Source organism: Propithecus coquereli, unplaced genomic scaffold (assembly GCF_000956105.1).
Source record: "Propithecus coquereli isolate 6110/MARCELLA unplaced genomic scaffold, Pcoq_1.0 Scaffold294, whole genome shotgun sequence".
Lineage (NCBI taxonomy): Eukaryota > Metazoa > Chordata > Mammalia > Primates > Indriidae > Propithecus > Propithecus coquereli.
Window position 1 is genome coordinate 1046047 of NW_012148552.1, and position 24095 is coordinate 1070141.

Below are 24095 nucleotides of genomic sequence, written 5' to 3' on the forward strand. Positions count from 1 at the left end.
ACAACAGAAAAAGATATCACTGAAGCCACGAGAACAGCTAGTTCATAAGAGACATACCTCTAAGTAACTTTACAATGACTTTGAGTTAAAAACAGTGTGATTACCTTTTTCTCCAAATACAGAAATAAATATGAAATACTTTAGTACATGTGGAAAAAGATCCTGGCACAGACATAGAAAGAGAAGCAACCCAAGGAAAAACAAATAATGCAACAAAATCAAAACTCGGTTTTTTGAGTATTGTAAGGACAATGTCATTGTTAAGAAGCACATGCCATCCTTCTCTGAAACCTTTGTAAAACTTTTCTGCCTTTTACTCTACATGAAATATGTAACTGTTTATAATTATTTAATTATGTAAATAATACATGTTAATTTTATGTTATTCATGCAGTACCTTAAGTTAAAAACAAACACAAAAGTAAACTTTCAAGCCATCACTTTGGGTTCACACACACATATATGCAGTTCATTTAATTTTTGTAGGCAGTGCATGCAAGCGCTAGAACTGTCTCCGCCTGGTCACACTTTTATCTCTGATGTGCAAGGTCAGGAAAAAGCCTGAACACTGTCACGGAGGGTGATGCTACAGAATCCCAACTTGGGTGGTTTGTTATTATGTAGTTTACATGGTTAATGGCACTGGGCTTTGACAATCCCATGTGCTCATCTTCCTAAAAAGGAAATCACTCTCAGTGATCAATAACACTGGAAATCACAGGCCTGAAAATGACACTTTACCCTGGATCTTCGGGTTTGAATTTTAAAATGCTAGACTTACCTTCCTTCTCTTACCTACACTTTCCCAAATAGTCTGACACAGTCGATTAAACTTTTGGTTATTAATTCCAGACACATTCTGGTACATCTTTCTTATTTTATTCTTAGATCAATTTAGTTGAATTTTTTGATATTAGCGCTCACCATGTTCCAAAACAGCTCTGGGCTGCCCATAGAGAGTACACGCACCATCGCTGTGTGTCGATTTTGCTCCTGTGTTTATCCAGGTCTCTTTGTCTCAAGCTCTTGTGGAGTCACTTCAGCTCCAGTCCTGCGGACCCCCTGAGTTTTATCTGGCCTTGAGGCCGGCAGCGCTGAGCAAGCGTAGTGCCTTCTGTGTGTCTTTCAATATCTGTTTGCCAAACATTATAATCTATTTCACTGTTTTAGTTTCTCCACCTGCTTTCGCAGGTCAACAGGTTAAGGTGTTGGGATTTCATATAACTGGAAGTACATAATGAATGCAGGTCAGGATCAGAAAGAGGACCCAAAATAAGCATAAAATAGATTAAAATGTTAGCCCTGGTGGTAGGCTGAATAATGGACCCCAAAGGTATCCATGTCCTAATGCCTGGAATCCGTGACCCTAACTTTTTATGGCAAAATGGACACTATAGATGTGACCAAGTGAAGGATCTCAAGATGAAGAGGTTATCCTGATTATTCGCTTGGGCTCAAATCACTAGTGCTCTTGTAAGAGGGAAGTAGAGGCAAATTTGACACAAGAGTAGGAGATGCAATGACGGGAGCAAGAGGTTGCTGTGACGGGAGGAAGGGGTCACCAGCCCGGGAATGCAGGTGACCTCTAGAAGCTGAAAAAGAAAAGGAAACAGACTTTCCCCTACAGCCTCCAGAAGAAATACGGCCCTGGAAATCCCTGATTTCAGCCTAGTGAAATTGATTTCAGACTTTTGGCCTCACGACCTATAAGAGAATACACGTCTATTGTTTGAATTCATCAAGATATGGTAATTTTTCAGAGTAGCCTCAGGAATCTAACATAACCCACTTTCAGGCCAGAGAGATGAAGGCAGAAAAGGGCCGTGCCGCAAACTGAATGCAAAGCTGGCGGAGTGCGCAGAGGCGGTCGGTGTGCGTCATAGTTTCCTAATGACAAATCACCACAGACTCAGCGTTTGTGATGTGTTCTCTCATAGTCCCAGAGGTTGCGAGTCTGAAGTCCCGATGTCGGCAGGGCCACCCTCTCTTTGAAGTCTCCAGGGAAGACTCCTTCCTGGTCTCTTCCAGCTTCTGCTGCCCCCGGGTCTCCTTGGCTTGTCCACAGATCACGCCAAGCTCTGTGTCCATCTGCACGCTGTCCACTCCTCTGCGCATCGCTCCGCCCTCTCCTCTTCTTATAAGGCTGCCAATTATTGGCTTATGCATCACCCTGAATTTCTTCAGGATCCTTAAGTAATTACATCTGCAAAGACCCTATTTCCAAATAAGGTCACATTTTGAGATTCCACTTGGACATGGATTTGGGAAGGACAGTATTCAGCCCTTTAGAGCGTATGTTCCGTTTTGTTTATTCAAAAATTTCATATCATGTTGAATGTACGGAGGATAAGATGTGCTGAGGGCTCGGTAGTGTGTGAAAGCTTTGCACACGTTACATAGTTTTACCGTCACAACCGCTCAGTGGGGTAGATAAGGGTTCCCATTTTACGGTTGAAAAACTGAAGATAATGATCTTACTGTGACGTAGGAGCAAGAGATGCTTCAAAATAATAAAGAAATACTAAAGTATAACTCTAGTTCACCTAATAATTGAACAGTCCTGGCAATATAGCTCCGACTTTTTAAAACTATGGTAAATTATCAATAGAAAATCTCCTAGAGACAAGTTCTCAAGAGGGGAGGAAGCACACCTCGTCAAACAGAATATTACAAAATAGTCATCTGCCGCCAACCGGCTAGTAAAGCCAAGGGTGTGTTTCCTTTCCATCTTCCTCTTCCTCCTGTTCTTCCCTCTCTCTTTCTTCCTTCTCTGCTTTCCCTCCTCCTTCATTTTCCTCTTACTTTCTCTTTTTTTTTTATTCTGTTTGGACTTCAAAGTGTCTGAATGTATATATCTTCAATACTTTATATTAAAAATCAGATAACTATATCAATTATATTAATAATATATTATTACATTATATTAACCTGACATACGTTATACTAATAATAAGAAACTTAGAAACAAATAAAGCTAGAACGATGTCCAAAAATAATTTCCGAATCCAAGATACCACTGTTTGTAATTATTTGTCCTTAAAACAACAATAAAACAAAAAGACCTCCATTAAGCAGTCCTTCTCTGACTAAAAATTCAGACAACATTTACATAATCTTAAAACTGTGGCTTGAAAATGTGGTCTCCTGACCAGCAGCATCAGCCTGACCTGAGCACCTGTTAGAAATACAAGTCTTCGGGCCCCACTGCCTGTCTCCCGGATCAGAAATTCTACATGTCAGGTCCAGCGAGATGTGTAAAGCCCTCCAGGAGTTTCTAGTGCACATAAAGTTTTGAGAACCACTGTTTTAAAACATACTGTCCATCTCTTGGGAGAGTTCAAGTGATTTTCTACAAAAGTGTCCCCATCACAACTGAGAAGTCAGGATTTAGCATCTCAAGAAAGAGAACAAAGCTGTATCACATGCTACAGACAGAACCTTACCGAAAAGACCAGAAATAAAATCACAAAGGGACCTTCTCTTCTTTGGAATGTTTTTCTTACTTATCTCTTTTCTTCAATTGATCACTCAGCCTACCTTTTCTATACTTTATTCTATGTCTCTACTGTGAGAGAAATGAGTCTTCACAGCCATATTTCAATGAGAGATCCACATTGTAGCATGAAACCACAAATCAGGTATTCATTGGAAAGATGTATGCTTCTCAGCTGTATGCTAACTGGTCACTCTGCTTTCAAAGTTCCCTTTGAAAACCCCTCAATGTTTTCCACTGTTCATAAGTCCCTTCTCAATCCTGCTCCTCCTGCTTTAACACCAAGCCCTGCCCTACTTGGTAAGAAAGCGTCAGTCACTATGGTTTCCTTTCCTTTCCTTTTCTTTTCTTTTTCTTTTGTTTAGAGACAGATCCTTGCTGTGTCACCCAAGCTGGAGTGCAGTGGCTCGATCGACATTCATTGTAGCCTCGAACTCCTGGGCTCAAGCAATTCTCCTGCCTCAGCCTTCCTGAGTAACTGGAACTATAGGCACACACCACCGTTCCTGGCTAATTTTTTAAAATTTTTTTGTAGAGACAAGGTCTCACTGTGCTGCCCAGGCTGGTCTTAAACTCTTGGCCTCAAGTGATCCTCCTGCTTTGGCCTCCCAAAGTGCTGGAATTGTAGGCATAAGCCACTGTGCCCGGCCAGTTTCCTTTTCTTCCCCTCATAAACCAAACTGTCTCCCATCTCAGAAATTTTGTAAATTGATATGTTCTCTGTCACGAATGCTCTTGGTTTTATGATGTAAGGGATTATTCAGAACCCATATTATAAAAATAATTTGCTCTGTTTTTAAGAATCCTCAGTGCTAAAAGCAGTACCTGTCACTTTGAAAGCATCACGTGATTATCTGTTAACTGAATGAGCCCATGCATGAGTGGATGAATCACACAAGAATAAAGGATGACAGCCAGAGTCTGGAATAGAATTTGCAATGCTATGTTCCAGCCAAACATTAAATTCATGACTCAGTCATATGTCTATCTTTACATGAAAGAACATTCGAGAGAATCAATTAGTTGTGAAAGAGATCTTAAATGCATCCCCCTGGCCACACAAGACTGAATACATGCAATTCATAAGTTTGAGTTTATAAAGCATGGGTTGATTAACACATCAAGGTTATAAAGAGTCCATTATTTTAATATTATTCTCCATGATGAAACCTCCCACTTAGATGCACATGAGAATAAAAGTCTAAGTTTAAGTGAGAAGCTATTCAAAATAACATTATATTTAATATGCAACATACCTACTTTTTTTATTTTCCTACTAGGTTGTGTGTGGGTTCTTGAAATCATTTTAGATTATCATCCTTTTTCTGAAACTTAAAAATGTTATTGTCATCAATTATAACAAAGGCCATATCTTATACAGAAATTTCTATTCCTAATGAACCAGCAGAATGTATAAGAAAATTCGCCTAGGAAGTCTACAAAACTCACCATAAGCAGCAGTGTAACACTCGGTAAATGAACTATGTCTGTATTATGTAAGAGGCTAAAGCTTAATATGAACTTCTTCCTCATAAATAAAATGCCTAAACCATCCAAGAATACCTGAGCACACAGAGCTGTTTTCTGGATAGGTTTCAGCGTTGGGCAGGTTGATGTAGGAGTCATTTTCCTGTAGGGCCTAACTGGACATGGCATTGAATGGAATGACCAAATCGGGGAACTTAGAGAAGAAATGAAAGGCAAGGGCAGAAAATCAAAGCTCCCTTAGAAGGGGTAGGATTGCCCAACTTCATCTCTGAGGCAGCCTAAGAGTTAATCCAAAATTTATGCTGAAGCTGGGAAGTGAATTATTGCCCCAAAGCAGAAAAAGCCTTGCGGCCTCAGGACTGACAAATCGGAGAGTGGCCCATTCTGACAGGGAGTGGACCAGGCCCTAGCATGGGTAAGGGAGGCCACCACCAAACAAAGACACAGAATTCGGCTACAAATTCCTAAGTCACGGAACAGTCAACTGCGTGGAGGAAAGACGAGGAAAAGGCGCCCCGTAGTATAGCAGACGTACAGAGCACTTTACCTTCACAGTGCTGCAAGGAGACCTTTCTTGTCCGTTTACCTGCACGGTCGCCCAGGAAGTTACTGCATCCAAAATACTCATCAATAATAAGCTCCTTTTTTATTCTTTAAAATTAAGGAAACATCAGCAAAGAAAGTGTACAAGTTTTCATACTCTTCTCCTCTTTTCTTTTCTCGTTGGGTAAACAGAAATAAATAGAAGAAAGAAGAATAAAAATGCTGTATATATGAAAAATCTTCCACTTTGTGATGGTTCATGTTTATGTAGATTTTGGACAAAATTTTGTGCTATGGAGTAAAATAAATTTACCTTAATTTGATGTTTTAAAATTCAAATAAAAGACCAACTTTCAAAATATGGTCTGCTTTTTTCAAGTGCTGCTAAAATTTGAAGTAATAAATGTGCTACGAAAAGGCCACTGGACCTGGGGTCAAATATATTAACAGAAGCATTTTCAGAAGAACAGAGAGTATGAAAGCAGATTGAGGGGCAATTGGACGACTGCGTAAGGAGTCTGGAGAAGTAATGCATATCAATTAATGTTTCTATAAAATAAAGGAATGCTTATGTAGAGGTTTTCAGAGATGAGAAGAAATTATGAAAGGAAATCTTAAAGCTCCTCTTTATAGAGTAGGGAGTTAGAAGGAATAAACATTGAAGATGGGTTTTTTTTGTTGGATTATGAAGATGAGTCTCCAAAAAAGTAAAAGTAGGAAAGGTTAGGATTGAGATGGCAGGCTGGAGATTCCATGCCTAGATAGACCATCAGCTGGGGGCCTGGGAAGAGATTTGTAGGGGGTAGAAATGATGATGAATCCACTTGACTAATAGTCCATAAATGTCAACACTGTGGCTGGATCTTGTCAAAGAACACCTTATAAAGACATTCTTCTCATAGACCACAGTTTTATCAGGATTTATTTTCTAGAAGAAGCATCGTTTGAAAAAGTGAAAGAATGCACATTAGCTAGATGGTGATATCAAACAACTACATTAGTCATGATAGGATGGTCTTTGTTGATACAACACATACACCCAGAATCCGTAGGGTTTAATATTAAAGGCAAATATAGCCTGAGTAGTCCCTTTCTATCACTATAATTAAGAATAAGGGCCCTTCAAGTGTGCTGCATTAGGGGACAAAAAGGCGGGAGGAGACGCACGGTCTCTCAACAGCCTTGGCCGGAAAATGGCACATCTGCTAAAAACTCTGCAACGGAAGCGGGGGAATACAGAACAGCAAACGGTTATCTGGTGAGCACTAAATACCCCTGCCACACGACCACACAAAGTATTTCCCAAGGTAAAATTGCATAGATAGAAACCTATAGATTTATGTACTGTACGTATATGTGTATATATAAATATATATGTATTGTGTGTGCGTGTGCTATTTGACATGAACAGATACTGAGAGTATTAGAAATTTAAGGACTGAAGAACGTTTACTCAGAATTAATTGAGCACCTTCTATTGACAGGCATCTTTGCAGGGACATATAGCAGTTAATAAAACAAAAGAAAAACCTCCATTCCTTATCAGAAACTGTGTTCCTGTCAATGAGCTGTTTATGGCACAGGGCCTTTAAGAAAAGGTGAGAGTTTCATTATCATAGACAGCTGGAACTGAAAATTATCCCACAATTAACATAATATTTAAATACTCACTACGGCTGATGAGGAAGGCTTAGATACAGTGTGGGTGGGTGTGTGAATGCCGTTAATGGGTTCTCCCTTCTACTTTACCAATACTTTTTGTTTGTTTTGGGTCATATAAGAACTTGATTTTTTTCCTAAAATTATTTAATTTCTTCAAATTTATTTCTTTTGTTAAATGTGTCTCTAATTTTTTCCTAATATAATGAAAGTTTTAATTAGACTATTCAATCCAACACACTATTGGCATATGAATTAAATTCAAATTATACAATCTCTGAAGTGGATAAGATATTATGCTATTGTTCTGGTCACACCAATACTTTCTTAAAGATAACATGACTTTGTTATTGATCACACTTCTAAATGTTTACCTGATTCATTGTGTAACTGAGTATTTTTTAATTTCACAGCTGCTTCTACATCTTTACATCACAACAGCTTCACAATGTATTTTTTTTAAAATTGCTGGCCATGGAAAAAAGCAAAACTCTTACTATCAGTACCTTTCACAGTTCAAAATTTGGTGCTTCCTACAGAGAGGAGTTGCTTCTCAGCCAGACAATCTCCCGCGACGAAGGCGCAGCGCGGCTGCCGCGGACGGCACAGAAACGTGCGAGTGTGTCCCTGGAACACACGGTGAGCACATTCTTCCGGCTGGCCTGACGTGTCAGGGTTATTCAGGGATGTCATAGTTATTTCTATCGCATCTGTGTCTTCACTGTTTAAATTTTCTTTGGTGAAGTAATTTTCTAAGAGTTTATTTATGTACTGATAATATAAATTGTTAATTAGTTCTTGACAACTAGTGAAAAAAATCAACCTACTTGAAGACTAAACAAATGTTTACGAATGATGTAATTACCTCAATTAACTCCTGAGAGAAAGTACCAGGAAGACTGCCATTCATTTCTGAGTGACCCTCAGAAAGTCCCTAGCACAATGCACTGTACTTTACGTACAATAGGAGAGTTAGAAAATCAAAAGGCCGTAGCTAGAAATGATGAAGTACGTTGTAGGGACAAATGTGTTGTCTGTCAGTGTCACAGAAATCGGCCTGCTGTGGTGTTTTAAGAACACTGTTTCCCTTTACGTGAACCAAATGTCAACAGGAGCCACTCCTCACCATCAAATTATGCTCTATTTTCAAAATGCAGTATAAAAGTGTAGTACTTAGAGCCCTAGTTGAAATGCCCAGAAAGAAGAAAACGGTCCTTCAAATATATAAATCTGCTTAACAGGTTTGTAAATAATTGTGTATATATGTATATGTTTCTTCCTTATCATGTGTTAGAAACAATTTTATGGACGGTATTATAATGAAAGAAAGGCAGATTTAAGCCCCAGAAGTCTATATTAGAACAACTGAAAGTACGGTAAGGACGCAAATACCGATTCTGTTTGCGCACTTCTTTCAGCTTTGGGCCATGCCTCTGCAGGACTCACTCTCAACCTTGGGTGTCCGTGAGAAGGGAGGACATGCAGATTTGCTTCCAAACGGCTAAATCCTCCCATAATCTGTTTTCATATTGCCCATAATTTGAGACTTTTTCTTACATTTTTAAAGATAAAAAATAAAAGGATACGTGACAGTCACATTGAGTCTTTAATGGTGTGCAAAGCCCAAAATACTTACTCTCTGACGGTTCATAGAAAAAGCTTTTAAACTTCTGCTTCAACTGCGGACAGCGCTTTCCCATTATCCATGTAAAAGGTTTCTTTTACAAGGCTGAAGAAAATGACTAAGACATATAAAATTTATTTCAATGCAGTTTCATAGAGTTTAATTCTATGCCATCAATTGTTTTCAGCTACTTATAATCCGTAAGGTACCTGGGAAACCCGGACGCTGCAGTGAATCCAAGGTGAGTAGCTCGCATTAGCAAAGTGTGCCTTTAGGAAGGGAGAAATGAGACAAATGGAATCATACTAATCATAAAGCCATGACATAAGTGACAAAGATAGGTATAAAGAGCCATTGGTAAAAGGAAGACAGAAAAAAAATGTCAGTCTGTATCTAGGGACATTAGGAAAGGCATCTAGGACTGAGCTATTACTTGATATGGACCTAGTAAACAGTAGCGTGTCAGTCCCAATAGGTGAGGAGGGAAAGACATCCTGCACGGACACCCCAAGGGAGAAGGCAAATGCGCGGAGCTCAGGTCGGGGCACGGACACGTAGTAGAGTTCTGAAATAACAGACCAGTGCTGTGACGCACCATGGGCCGCCATACTTCTCCTGTAAAGGCACAAGGAGTGAATATTTTTAGCTTTGTGGACCTTATGATGTTTGTTGCAAGAAATCAGCAATGCAGTTACAGCATGGATGTTGCCACAGACAGCATGAAATGAATCAGTGCACTATGTTCCAATGAAACATTATTCACAAAAACAGATGGTGGGCCAGATTTGACTTGTGAGCCACAGTTTGATGAACAGATCCAAAAAAGGATATAAAGAGTTTTTAAGCAGTAGGGATTTTTTGAAGGTTTCTTATCAGGGCCACATGCACATTAGGAATGCACACAGTTGGTGATCCTTACTCTTAAGCATACAGAAGTGAACGATTCATGCTCTCTCGCCTAAGCTATCATGTAGGAGCTTATTCCTAAAATAGTTTAATCACACAAGAGACTCATAACTGGGCATCAATGTAATTGACAATTATTTAGTTAAAGACAACACAATGAGAGCTGAATGTTTCCAGTAACAAGAAAAATCTCTCGTGATGGTTAATTTTAAGTGTCACCTTGGCTATGCTATGGTGCCCAGTTTTTGGTTAAACACCAGTCTAGATGTTGCTGTGGAGTTATTTTTTTAGATATGATTAACATGGACATCCATGGACTTTGAGTAAATCTGATTACCCGCATCGGGTGGGTGGGCATCCTCCAATCAGTTGAAGGCTGAAGAGAAAAGCTTGCGGTTCCCCAAAGAACACAGAACTCAGCTCAAGACTGCGGTATAGAAACTGTCTGGATGTCCAGCCTGTCTGGCTCACCCTGTGGAGTCTGAACTCGAGGCCACATCATGAACTTGCACTTGGATTTCTGACCTTCCTGTTCGCCCTGTGGATTTCAGGCTTGCCAGATCTCACCCAATTACCTGCGTTTCATAGATGGAGGAAGCTGAGGCGTGGAATGCAGGCTTCAAACTGGTGCATGAGGCAGCCACTAACAATGACAACTGCCACAAATCCCTAGCAATTTAATAGAGCTAATTAATTAATAGATGTTTTCAAAAATATTCTTGCCTCAAATCGGCTAGGAATAAATACCATATTTAACAGTCTGTAAGGACTAATCTGGCTGTGACTCTCATGGATCGTGAGTTGACGGTGCCCAGCAAATACTTTGAACCTGTGCAAATGCTTTCGCAACTCCCGCTCTACCCGGCTGAGGAAATAGGCAGACGCGCCGTCACCATCCCGGCTTTCCCAGGCTTTGCCAGACTTGCCAGAATTCCATGTTATGTGTCCTTGTTTTCATTCTTAAGGAATCCAGACAATTGTTTTCCACATGAAAAGAAAGCGTTTTTTTCTTTGCAAAGGTATTCTCTGTAAATTATTATAAAATAGGTAACATTTTGAAATAACCCATATAGCCAAACTAAGAAAATGGTTGACAAATTTTTGTGTATTTTGTGGTGAAATATATTAAGAAATTAATATTTTTGAAGTACATTTAAGGATAATAGAAATTAAAATAACATTAACTAAAATCTTATTAACCTGAGTTTTAATGTAAGTATTGATATACTTGTATGCACACATGCAGAAAAAACTTGGGAATATATACACAAATATTCACTGTGGTCACAATGTTGCAGGATTATCTATTGTTTTTTTTAATATAATTTATTATTTTCACATTTTCAGTAATGCAAAGGCATTGTGTTTGTATCAAAATAATTAGCAAAAACTGCATATTTAAGATTTTACAAAAAAGATATTCAAAGATAAGTAGAAGAAAATACCAACACAACTACAACTAATACTGACGATAACAATACAACAAAATAGGCTTTGAAACAGAAAAGTTCTGGGTTTGAATTCTTGGTTTGGAAATTACCAGCTACGTGTGCTTGGTCACATATACCTTTGGCCCCTCCTCAGTGACGTGCACGCCCCAATCCCCGCACTCAGAGCATAAGCCACCTCACACGGCAAGAGGAACTTTGCAGGCAGAATTAAGGCTACAGACTTTAAGATAGAGATGGTAGCCAGGAATAGCCAGGTAGACCGAGTCATATCGGCCTCTAATAGATGAGAAGTTCCTCTAGCTGGAGACAGAAGAGATGCAGCAGAACCAGAAGTCAAAGAGTCAAAGCCCAGAGATTTGATTCCCCACTGCTGGCTCGAGGATGGAGGAGCCAGGGACCTCCATTCCTGCAAAGACAAGGACATGAGTCCTGCAGCAACCTGAAGCGTGTGCAAGCAGATTTTATTAAGAGCCTCAAGAGAAACGCAGCCCTGTTGGCACCCGGATTTCAGCCTTGTGAGACCTGGAGCAGAGAAACCAGCTGAGCCCATCCAGACTTCCGGCATATAGAAATCTGAGAAATTAAATTTGTGCCATTTTAGGCCTCTAAGTTTGTGACAATTCATTACAGCAACCATAAGGAAAACACGCAATATAAGCTAATCCTAGTCTTTTTTTAAATCAAAATGTATTTGCAAAATCACCTCACATGTAAATAGGTATATATATAATATCACTTCTCATGACATATTTTAAAATTTATCTCAGGTGCACACAATTTGTGTATTTCCATTGCAATGACATTTATTATTATTATCATTACAACTCAAAAAAATAAATCTCAAGACTCTGGAAAATATAATCAATACAAAGAAAAAATTTTAAAAAACTATTAAATTTTAGTATTGTGTAATAAAATTTAAGGTATTAAATTTATATCAGAAATGTATTTATATACATGGATAAATGAAAACTATAATGAAATGAATAATTTTCAATAGAATTAAAAAAAGAAATTCAAAAGTTAATTTGAAAAAAAAAAAAGAACCAAGAGCAGGATTCGGGTTAGGGTAGAGAAAGTTGGCAAATCTTGTACTCAATAAGAACAGTAAAATTGGAAAACATTGATGAAAACAGAAATTTAACACTCTGGAAAGCAAATATTGGTGTTCGGTGATGAAGAGAGACATGACATTACTAGTCTGAGGTTGCTTCAGTGAGGAGAGAAGGTTCCACGTGGCCACAAACTCCCGGCAGCATGGCCGCTGCGAACGCAGAGGGGAAAGCGCCCAGCCAAAGCGCAGCCTGAGCCTGCCCCGCGCTGGCCACCCGCACCCACCGCAGCACGGAGGATCACGGCGCTAGCAGAAGGATCACAGCCCACCGGGATGGAAGTTGGTTCTGAGGAGTTCCCGAAACCTCTGCCAGTCACTGGCTGAGCACTAAGCCAGCTGTGGGAGTGGACACCCCTGGGAAGCCAGGCTGCAAACAAAAACAAGAAAAAATAAACATAACCGAAGAGATACATGAATGGCTGCACACTCTAGGGAAGACAAATTTCAGATATAGCCCAGACAAGTTACTAAGCAAATAAAGGCCAATATTGCTAACATCGATTACATAAAAATGACCAATTTTCAACAACAACAACAAAAAGAGACATACAAAGAAACAGGAAACTCTGACTCATGTGACCTATATCTTAAAAAAAAATAATAATCATTCTAATTTCCAGCATGACAGCTTAAGGATCTTTTCTGATGATCCCCAGTGAGACTGGTGAAAATTATTTAGAAATAAAAAAAATTAAGCATCTGGAAATGGTCTTCAGGGCACACAGCAAATAAAGAAACACCTATTAAAGACACCTACTGAAATGTGGTTCTGTGAAATGTGGTTCTGTCAAACGTGCCCAAGACTGCACCCTCTCTCCCCGCTCCAGCTCAGTGAGCTGGAAACTCCACTTCCGACCGGCGCAGCCCAGACTCGGTTCCCCTTTGCAGGGTTTTCCTCTTGGGAGCAGCAGGACATTAGCGTTGCTCCTCCCGCCCCAGCTACCCGGCTGAGCAAGGGCTCCCCAGAGGCGAGGGCTCTCTTCTGGAGAGTGCACGCCTGTGGGAGGGAGGCCCAAGCTTAGGTGGGTTCCTGAGCATACCAGGGCCCCACTTTCCCCCTGGTCTGACAGTAAGACAGAGGTAGCGGCTCCATGTGGGGAGAGACCAGCAGAGAAGACCCAAAGCCACTGCCCCCACACCACCACAAGGCCCCCAGCTCCTGCTACAGGATCGCTGCTGAGAAAAGCTCGCCACTGTCTCCAACCTCATTTCTAGGGCCCTGGCTCAGAGAATTTGCCTGGGAGGCGAAGCAGACTGTAAAACAGATAGCTGTTAATCCTTTCCCAACAAACCGACTTCATTTGCAGCTGGGTATGGAGAAGTTCAAATCTAAGAGCATCTCAAAGTTAGGGGATTGTGGTAAAACGCCACTGGGAGGAACTGGTAGATGCAATGAAGCTACAGGTTAAACTGTACAACGCAGAGTTTTAAACTGTATAATACATGCACAACCAGGAAAGGAGACAGCTAGAAGTCCTCTAGGAGTCAACACAAATATCAAACACTGACCTTGGAACTATTCCTTCAAAGGCTATCAAATCTGATCTGATTAATCTGCATAGCAGTATATGCCACTGCACATTGTTAAAAGCAATGGAGCAACCAGCCAGAAACTGGCGGAGCTTAAAATTTCGGTGTCACTAGGGAGAGATGCAAAGAGAGCCCTGCCAGAGAGCCCTGCAAACACAGAGTGGTGGAGACTTTGCAATCTGAAAACAGAAGGAAAAGTATGAAGAAAAATGAACAGAGCCTCAGAGAGGTGTGGGACACCATTAAGCACACCAATATACACATAGTGGGAGTGCCAGAAAGAAGAAAAGAAAAATTTTTAAAGAAACGCATGTTGAAAGTTTCCCAGTTTTGTTGAAAACCATAAACCCATACATCCAGGAAACTAAACAAACTCCAAGTAGAATAAATGCAAACAAATCCTCAAACAGACACATTATTTAAAAGGCTGAAAGTTAAAGTCAAGGAGAAATTATTGATTTCGGAAAGAGAAAAATGACTTGTATTTAAAAGAGTATCCCAATTAGATTAACAGCTAACTCATGATCAGGAACAGCAGAAGTAGAATGCAGTGGTATAATATATTCAAAGTGCTCAAGGAAAAAAATCTAACCAAGAATATTACACCTAGCAAAGCCATATTTAAAAAATTAAAGGTAAAATATAGAGTTTCTCAAATAAACAAAACCTGAGAGAATTTGTTTGTAGCAGACCCACCTTACACAAAATACTACAGGAAGTTATTTATGCTATCAACTAAATTGAAAAATCAAGATAGATTGACTAGAATCAGAGAAATGAAAGCGTGACATTACTATGGACCTTACAATGCTATGAACAATTGCATGCCGATAAATCAGATCACTTAGATGAAATGGACAAATTCCCAGAAAGGCATGAACCACTAACTCGAGAAGAAATATATAATGTGAATAGATCCGTTATAAGTGAAGAGATTGAATTAGTGATCAAAAAATTACCGAAAAAACCCAAGCTTACACGGCTTGACCGCTGAATTCTACCAATCATTTAAAGAAGAATTAATAACAATGCTTTACAAAATATTATTAAAATATGGAGATGAGGGAAAACTTACCAATTCAATTTATAAGTGTAGTATAAACCATATATCGAAATCAAAGATCTCACAAGAAAAGCATGCTACAGATCAACATCTCTTATAAATATGGATGCAAAAAATGCTCCACAAAATACTTGCAAACTAAATTGATCAGCATGTAAAAATAGTTATACATCTTGGCCAAGTGGAATTTATCCCAGGAAGCAAATTTGGTTTAGTAGCCAAAAATCAATTAATATAGCATATCAATAGAATAAACAAGAAATTATTATCTCTATTGATGCAGAAAGAGTATTTGACGTATTGCAACACTCTTTCACGATACAAATGTGCGACAAACTAGGAACAGAAGGGAACTTCCTCAACCTCATGAAGGGCACCCTGAAGAACCCACAGTTCACATAATACTAATGGTGAAAGACTAGTAGCCTTCTCCTGTGGGCAGCAACAAGGCAAGGATGTTTGCTCTTTTACTCAGACTTGTGCTGGATGCACTAGCCAAGGCATTAGGCAAGTAAAAGAAAAGGTAAGGCAGAAATAAAACTATTCTATTCAGAGATGACATGATGTTGTTTGGAGAATATCCTAAGGAGTCCACTAAAACAAGCTATTAGAACTAATTAACATGATCATCAAGGTTGCAAGATACAAGATACAAAATGAGTTGTGTTTTTATACACCAGCAATAAACAATATAAAAATGGAATTAAGAACAAATCCCATTTATAATAACTTCAAGAGAAATAAAATAATAGAAATAAATGTAACAAAAAATATAAAACACATATTTTAAAAAATACAAAATGTTGAGCATAATTAAAGATCTCAATAAATGGAAAACTCTCCCATGCTGCAGAAAACTAACTACTGTTAGGATGAGAACACTGCCCAAATTGATCTACAGATACAACTCAATTAAAGTTAGAATTCCAGCTGACTTTTGGCATAAATTAACACAGGGAGTATAAAAATTCATATGGAATTTCAAGGGACACAAAATAGTACAAAACAATCTTCAAAAAAAATAGACCAAAATAGGAGGATTGAAACTTATATACACACACGTATGTAGACATACACACATATATATTGAATAGAATTGAGAGTCCAAAAATAGATCCATACAGCCACGGTCAAATGAATTTCGACAAGGGTGCCAAGACCTTAGAAGATTCCAACAAATGGTGCTGGGACGACTGGATAGCCACATGCAAAAGAATGAAGTTGACCCTTTTGTCACACTACACACACACATCAACTCAAAATGTATCAATGTCTTAAATGTGAGAGCTGAAACAATAAAACTTTTAGAATATAATATATATGTTTACATAACTTTGAATTTGGCAACTGATTTTTAGATATGACACCAATTGCTAAGAGCAAAAGAAGGGAAAAATAGATAAATAAGTCTTCATCAAACTAAAAACATTTTGTGCTTGAAATAGGGCTCTATTAAGAAAATGAAAAGGTATAATATCTAAACCCATAAAACTCCTAGATGAGAAAGAGAGTAAAAGCTCCTTGATATTAGTCTTGGCAATGATTTTTTCGGATATGAACCAAAAGCACAGGAATCAAAAGCAAAAATAAACAAGTGGGACTGCATCAGACTAAAAGCTTCTGCATAACACAGGAAACAACAAAGTGGAAACGCAATTTACAGAATGGCAGAAAATATTTGCAAAACACATATTTAATAATAAATAATATCCAAAATGTTTAAGAAAATCACAAAACTCAAAAGCAAAAAGGAAAGAAAGAAACTCGATTAAAAAATAAGCAAAGGACCTGAATAGATATTTTTCCAAACAAGACATACAAGTGACCAACAGGTGTATGAAAAGGTGCTAAGCATCACTATCACTAGAGAAATGCAAAGCACACCCATGACAAGATATTACCTCTTAACAGTTAGGATGCTATTATCAAAAAGAGAAGAGATAACAAGTGTTGTTGAGGGTGTGGACAAAAGGGAACTCCTGTACACTGTCGGTGGGGATATATATGTTAGTACAGCCATTATGGAAGACAGTATGGGGACTTTTATTTAATTAAAAATAGAACTCCCATCCAATCCAGCAATCCCACTTCTGGGTATATATGCAAAGGAAATGAAATGACAATCCTGAAGAGATATCTGTATCCCCATGTTCGTTACAGCACTATTCACAACAGCCAAGATATGGGAACAACCTAACTGTTCAACTGATGAATGGATAAAGAAAATGTGGTACGTATATGCAAAGAAATATTATTCATCCATAAAAAAGGAAACCCTGCCATTTGCAGCAACATGGATGAACCTAAAGGACATTAAGCTAGTGAAATAAGGTGGACACAGAAAGACACATGCCATATGAGCTCATTATATGTGGAATCTAAAAGTTGAACTCACGGCATCAGAGAGTGGAATGGTAGTTGCTAGGGGCCGGGGAGTGAGAGAAATGGGACGATGCTGGTCCAACAGCACAGATTTTCAGGTATAAGAGTAACAAGCTCTGAGAGGCTCATGTACAGTATCGGTGGTGATGGGTGTGATAATTACTTTGTGTAATCATTACACACATATAGTGTGTAATGATGATCATAGTGTATACCTTGAAAATATGCAATCTTTCTTTCAGAATTAAATATTTCTAAATTTAAAAAAGTGAAAAGATAGCCCACAGAATGGGAGAAAATAATTGCTAAACATATATCTGATACGGGACTTGTACCTAGAATTTAAAAAAAACTAATATAACTCAATAATAAAAGACAAATCTTGCAATTAATCAAAGGACAAAGGATATAGATAGGTGTTTCTCCAAAGGGAAAAAAATGAATAATGAGCACATAAAACGATGTTAATAATCAGTAGTCATTTAGGGAAATGCATATCAAAACCACAATAAGATACTACTTCAAATCCACTAGGATAGCTAGAATTAAAAAGTCAAATAACAAGTGTCGGTGAGTATATGCAGTAATCAGAGCCCTTATGTACTGCTGGTGAAAATGTAAAATGATGCAGCCACTTTGGAAAACAGTCTGAAATATCCTCTAATGGTTAAAAAGCGATTTGACATATGAAACTGCAATTCCCCTCTCAGGAATGTACCCAAGAGAAATGAAAACATGTTTGCACAAAAATTCATACATGTGTAACTATAACATCATTATTCTTACTAGCAAAAAGGTAGAAACAACTCGAATATCCACCAGCTGATGAATGGAGAAACAAATGTGGCCTGTCCATGCAGGAGACTATTGCCCACCCACAGGAACGCAGTTCTGACACACGCTGCCACGTGGCTGGGCTTGGACACAGCACGCCCCTCACAAAAGCAGCCTATTGCGTGATTCCGTTTATATGAATGTCCCACATAGGTAAAATGTAGGTTAGTGGTTTCTTGGGGCTGGGAGGGAGGAGGGAGGAAATAAGGGCTGATAGAAAAGGGTGCAGGGATTCTTTTTATATGATGAAGATGATCAAGAACCGACTGTGGTGACTCCTGCCCATGCCTGCACGTGCAGGTCTGTGCGGACTGCCACACAGATGTCACACGCTGGGCGGCTTAAGCAATGGAAATTGTTTTGTACCCCAGTGTGGGAGGCTAGGAGTCTGAGGACGAGTGTGGGCAGACTTGCTTCCTTCTGAGGGCTGAGCAGCTGTCCCACGCCTCCACCTTGCTTTCTTGGTTTGCTGCCAATCTTTGGGGTTCCTTGGCTCGTAGAGGCATCGCCCTGATCTTTGCCTCATATGCACCTGGTAATCTCCCTACATATTTGTTTTCAATTTTCCCCTGATGGACACCAGTCTTATTAGATTGAGGCCCATGCTAATAACTTTATTTTAAATTGATTACCTCTGTAAAGACTCTATCTCTAAATAACATTACTTTCTGAGGTATTGAGGGTTAGTACTTCAACTTATAAATTTTGGGGTATACAATTCAAACCACATCATTATATATACATACATATATATATATACACACACACATACACACACACACATGCACACACACACATACTAAAAACTATTGAATTATGCACTTTAAATGTGTGAATTTTATGGCATGTAAATTATATCTCAATAACGTTGTTAATAAAAATACTGGTACATGGAAACTAAGTGTCCCTTGATGTTTTTTATTTGGCATAGACTTCAAAGCAGCTATTAAAATTACGTTCAAAAAACTAACAGAAACAGTATTTAAATAACTGAGAGAAAATCAATCAATAAACAGATTCTCAGTAAGACTACAGAAATTATGAGTGTATTAACACATTGACTGCCACATGGGTTGTATTTAACTCAGGCTAGTTTTGAGCCCGGGGTCTCATGAAACAAAACCCTGAAGTTGGTTCCTAAACATCTTACTTGTTGATGTTCTTACTATTATAATTAATACTGACAATTTAATTCTAAAATCTTGGATTGTGTTGCATATAACTCACTCACAGAAAACAATAAAAAATAACAAATTAGAAAGGATTGCTTTGTTTTAATAAAACACTGTGGTCCCAGGGGAAACAATTTTTTTCTGGTGTGGCAGTCAATGTGTTAAGGAAAAAATACTAAATGGAAATTCTGTAGTTAAAGAATACGATAAAGAAATCATCCGAGGGTGTCAACAAAGATTTGAGATGGCAGGAGAGTGAATCAGCACACTTTAAGACAGATCAAGAAAAATAATCTAAGTTAAAAAAAAGCAGAATGAAGAAAGATTAAAGAAGAATAAACAGAGCCTTAGATACCTATGGGGCAATGTGTAATAGAAGGCCGGGGCAGGGGGCAAAAAAAGTTTTGAAAAAAATAAAGGCCACCCACATTTACCTGGGTACAGTGGCTCATGCCTGTCATCCCAGAGCTTTGGAAGGCTAAGGTGGGGGGATCTCTTGAGCCTAGGAGTTTGAGACTAGCCTAGGCAACATAACAAGACCCCATTTCTAAAAAAATAATTAGCCGGGCATGGTGACGTACACCTGTAGTCCCAGCTACCCGGGAGGCTGAGGCAGGAGGATCGCTTGAGCCCAGGATTTTGAGGTTACAGCGATCTGTGATTGCAGCACTGCACTGCACTCCAGCCTGGGTGACAGAGTGAGAGTCTCTGAAAAAAAATTAATAAGTGCATCTAAGAAGCTCTGTGACACCAAAGTAGTAAAAACACAAAAACACCCACACCTAGAAACTTCAGGTATCGGTGGATTAGAAGACTCCTAGCAAAAACCTCTGCATACCTTCCAACTTCCCCAAATTTAAACAGAAGAGAAATAAAGTTGCAGTCACTTCCTGCTTCAAGAGCCAGGAATCAAGTTTATCCAGATACTTCCCAAGAGGAAGAAGTAGCCAAGCAACCAGAATCCATGCCAAGTCGCCGCTGACCTGGACACCGACTGCTCATGTCTCCGCTGGCTTAGTCCCCAGTCAACGGAGTCAGCAGTGGCCTGATGCTGACCTGGAAATAGCGGGTGGGAGGAGGGAAGTCTGAGCCTAGAAAAAGGTTAAAAGAGTCATCTCATGCACACAGACACACGCGCACGCACACATGCACGTGTGCATACACCTGCTCACACACATGCACATGCACACACACACCCAGGACCACGCGGGAAGCTCCTAATCAAGATGAAGTTGTAAACCAAATTTTCGAAATGTTAGAAAAATTACATTGTAAAAACGTCTCCAAATTCAACAAAGAATACATTTCATTCTAAAGAAACTTCATAAAAATATTTCACCACACCAATGTTGAGAATGTTCGGATGTGCCTGCCCCCCTTTCTCTTCCCTGCAGGGGTCCCACGGCAGCTGCAGCATTTGCTCACACAGATCTTTGTGAGCACCCGGCAGTCAACCCAACCACACGACACTCCGCGTTGTCAAAGCACTAATGCAGCACAAGGAAGGCACCCCAAAGACCAGGGCATCTGATTTTTGCCAGCCAGCAGCTGGAGTTGGCAGCACTCTGTCCAGCTATGGCTTCCAGAAAGAGACCACCCTGCGTCTGGGGCTACCTCGCAGGGACTCTATCGAGAAGCTCCCCCTCCAGCCATTGTGTCTAGAAACGCATCAGTGACGAGATGCCTGCCCCCAGCGCCACGTACCCCGCACTCTCATACCTTCCCCGAAAATGATGCAAAAAGAACTTGCGGCCAAACTAATATTCATGTCCAACAAGATGAAAGAAGGGCCTTCTTCATCTCTGTGTTATCTACATGCCAAGACGGGGCCTCATTCCCAGGCCCGCGCAACTCTGGAGTTTTCCATGAGATGACTGGAAAGGGGCCCTCGGGGGACAGAGCAAAGACAAGGAATTGTCAAAACAAATACAAGAGGGTGTGAGTCAAGAGCAGTAGAAATTTATAATAAAAAGCAAAAGATTAAAAAAAAATACAGGAAATCGAAAATGTTGTCCTTTAAATTAAAAACTCACTATGATAGGTCAGAGGATTCCCAGATAAGCAGCAGGGGAGGCGGAGGCCCTGCCTGCGGCCTGACGCGCACAGCGGGGAGCAGCCTGCGCGGCTCTCGCAGATGCTCGATGGACGACCTGCAAAGAGGAACAGACGCACGTATAAGGCACCGGGGAGTGTTTATACTCTCACCGCACCCGGAAAATATTACATGTGTTGTACCTTGTATTACACCTTTTCCAAAACACAGGGAAACACACGTTCCACCGTTCTAACCATGAAAAACAAAGTGTGTGTTCGCGTGCTTGGTCTCCATCATGCTGGCAGTTTGGGACAGAGGCTACGAACGTTGTCCTCACAGATGTGGACCCTAGACAGCGCTGCCGTGCGCGAAGCAGCAAGCAGGGAGGTGGTGGTTCACCTGCGACGAGGCGATGGGGTGAGATGGATTCCCTGGTTTTGCTCAAATGCTTTAGACAATTACAAGAGAAAGATCTTAGCATACAAGTCTGAGTAGTTAATGCTGGTTATATTAGTTACCATTTAATATACCTGGAATATAAAATAAAAGGTTTGTTTTGGAAAACCTTTTGACAGATGTGTGTCTTATACAGTTCTGAAACGTTTCCTTACTTTCTTATGAGAAGAATCTATCACTCGTTGGCTTGCTGAAGATCTGATTTTTGATATTTGGCCGCAAGTCCTCCCAAAGTATTCAGGTGTCCTGGTGTCTGTGCCCCGGTGGCAAGTGCGGCGGGCAGGCTCCGAAGTGCCCCTGGCCCATAGCTCTGGCTGTCTGCGCCTTTGTAGACCCCTCCCCTGAGTGCCGGAAGGACCTTTCACTGCGGTCCAGCGAGGAGCAGAGCATGTCAAAGGAGGGGGCTTCTCCCGAGCTAAGCGTCCGGCTGAGAATGCAGCCAGTTGTCACCCTGACTGCAGCTTTGGGACACTCCACGTAGAACACAGCCCAGCCCAGGCTCCCGACTCACGTACTGTGAGAAAATGCGTGTTGCTTTGAGGAACTGAGTTCAAGGAAGTAAGTTCTGTGCCAACAGATAACTCATCCAGGAAGGCCGTGAGTGAATCCAGAGTCGTGAGGCTCTTGAGTAAATGTGAATTTTGCCTTGTTGTGAATTAAAAGTGTTTCTTTGAAATGTAATTAGTAACAATGGAGTTCTTGCCTTTTCCCTGTCTGGCCTTTGTGTATGTGTGTGTGTTTCTGTTTTGTTATATTTAAAATGTGATGTGCTCTGCCAGTCTGGCGTCCAGCCATGGTTGCAGGGGCGGCGAGGACCCAAGGCCGGCGGCCGGCCCCCCTCCTCTGGCCGCTGCCACTGCTGCATCTGCTCCTGAGCTTGGAGGCTGCGCCCACCCCGCCGTCCCGCAGCCCCAGCCCCTCCCAGATTCCACGTGAGGCCCGAGGACTCCTGGAGGCACAGGAGGGCCGGCAGCAGGCAGCTGGCAGGCCCCTGGGCTCTGCAGTCCGAGCCCAAGGTCCATCTGAAGCAGAGGATAGCCCCAGAGACGACATCAACAGAGTGTGCGGGAAGCCCGAGGTGATGGGGAAGATATATGGTGGCCAGGACGCTGAGGCTGGTCAGTGGCCGTGGCAGGCCAGCCTGCTGTACAAGGGCTCGCACCTCTGTGGAGCCGTCCTCATCGACTCCCACTGGCTGGTTTCAGCTGCCCACTGCTTTCTCAAAAAATCCCAGGCCCTGGAGAACTATTAGGTTCTGTTGGGACACACTCAACTGTATCAGCAAACCCAGCACACCCAGAAGATTTCTGTGAACCGGATTATCACGCACCCAGACTTTGAGAAGTTGCACCCCTTTGGGAGTGACATTGCCATGTTACAGCTGGACCTGCCTGTCAACTTCACTTTCTACGTTGTCCCAGTCTGCCTCCCATCCCCAGACATGCAGCTGCCCAGTAACGTGTCCTGTTGGATAACTGGCTGGGGAATGCTCACCGAGGATGTGCGTCTATTACCACCCTTCAGTCTCCAGGAGGGTAGGGTGATCCTCATTGAGAACATGTTCTGTAATTTGTTATATGGTCAGATTACTGGCAAAGGCAATACTTACTCTGTGCATGAGGATATGGTGTGTGCAGGAGACTTTTTGACAGGAAAATCCATCTGCCAAAGCGATTCTGGAGGGCCCCTGGTCTGCTATGTCCCCAGTGCCTGGGTCCTGGTGGGGCTGGCCAGCTGGGGCCTGGACTGCCGACATCCCGCCCACCCCAGCATCTTCACCAGGGTGACCTACTTCGCTGACTGGATCAACGAAATCAGAGACTCACTCCTCTTCCTGCCCCTACATCTGCTCCTCCTCTCACTGGCTCTCAGCCCCAGCGCCTGGGGGCTGCTGGCTCTCCCAGGCCCTGCACAGCCCTTGTGCCTCCACAGACCTGGCTCCTGCTGCCATTTACCCTCAGGGCCCAGGGGAGACCTCGGAGGCCCTCCGCTCCTCTCTGCCCAGGCTCTAGTTTTCATGCTGGAACCTCCTCCCTCCAGCCCACCATCTCTGCATGGTTCCTTCCCGGCTTTTCTGTCCATCAGCTACCACTCCCTAAACCAAGTCTGGCAAAACCAAACCAAACCAAATAAAAGACCCATGTGCTCCAAAAAAAAAAAAAAAAAAATGCGATGTGCTCTGAAAAGATGCTCCAAAAATCCAAAAAAATTGTTCAATTTGCCCTTGTAGAAGAAAACTTCTAGGAGCAATATTTGGGGAAAGCTTGAATAAAATGCATACACTTTCTATTAAGCAACTATAGAGTCAGACTTGGAATTTTTAAAAAAAGTTCTATAATTAAAAT

At 40.9% G+C, this 24095-nt stretch overlaps 1 protein-coding gene across 1 annotated transcript; it reads left to right on the top strand.

The window, feature by feature from the left end:
• Window positions 1-6717: 6717 nt before the first annotated feature.
• Window positions 6718-23883, top strand: LOC105813909. The gene is given in 7 exon segments (XM_012648735.1): window positions 6718-6782; window positions 7597-7822; window positions 8995-9048; window positions 21301-21711; window positions 21974-22136; window positions 22530-23564; window positions 23567-23883. Coding segments are annotated over 7 exon segments (2271 nt in total).
• The last annotated feature ends 212 nt before the right edge of the window (window positions 23884-24095 follow it).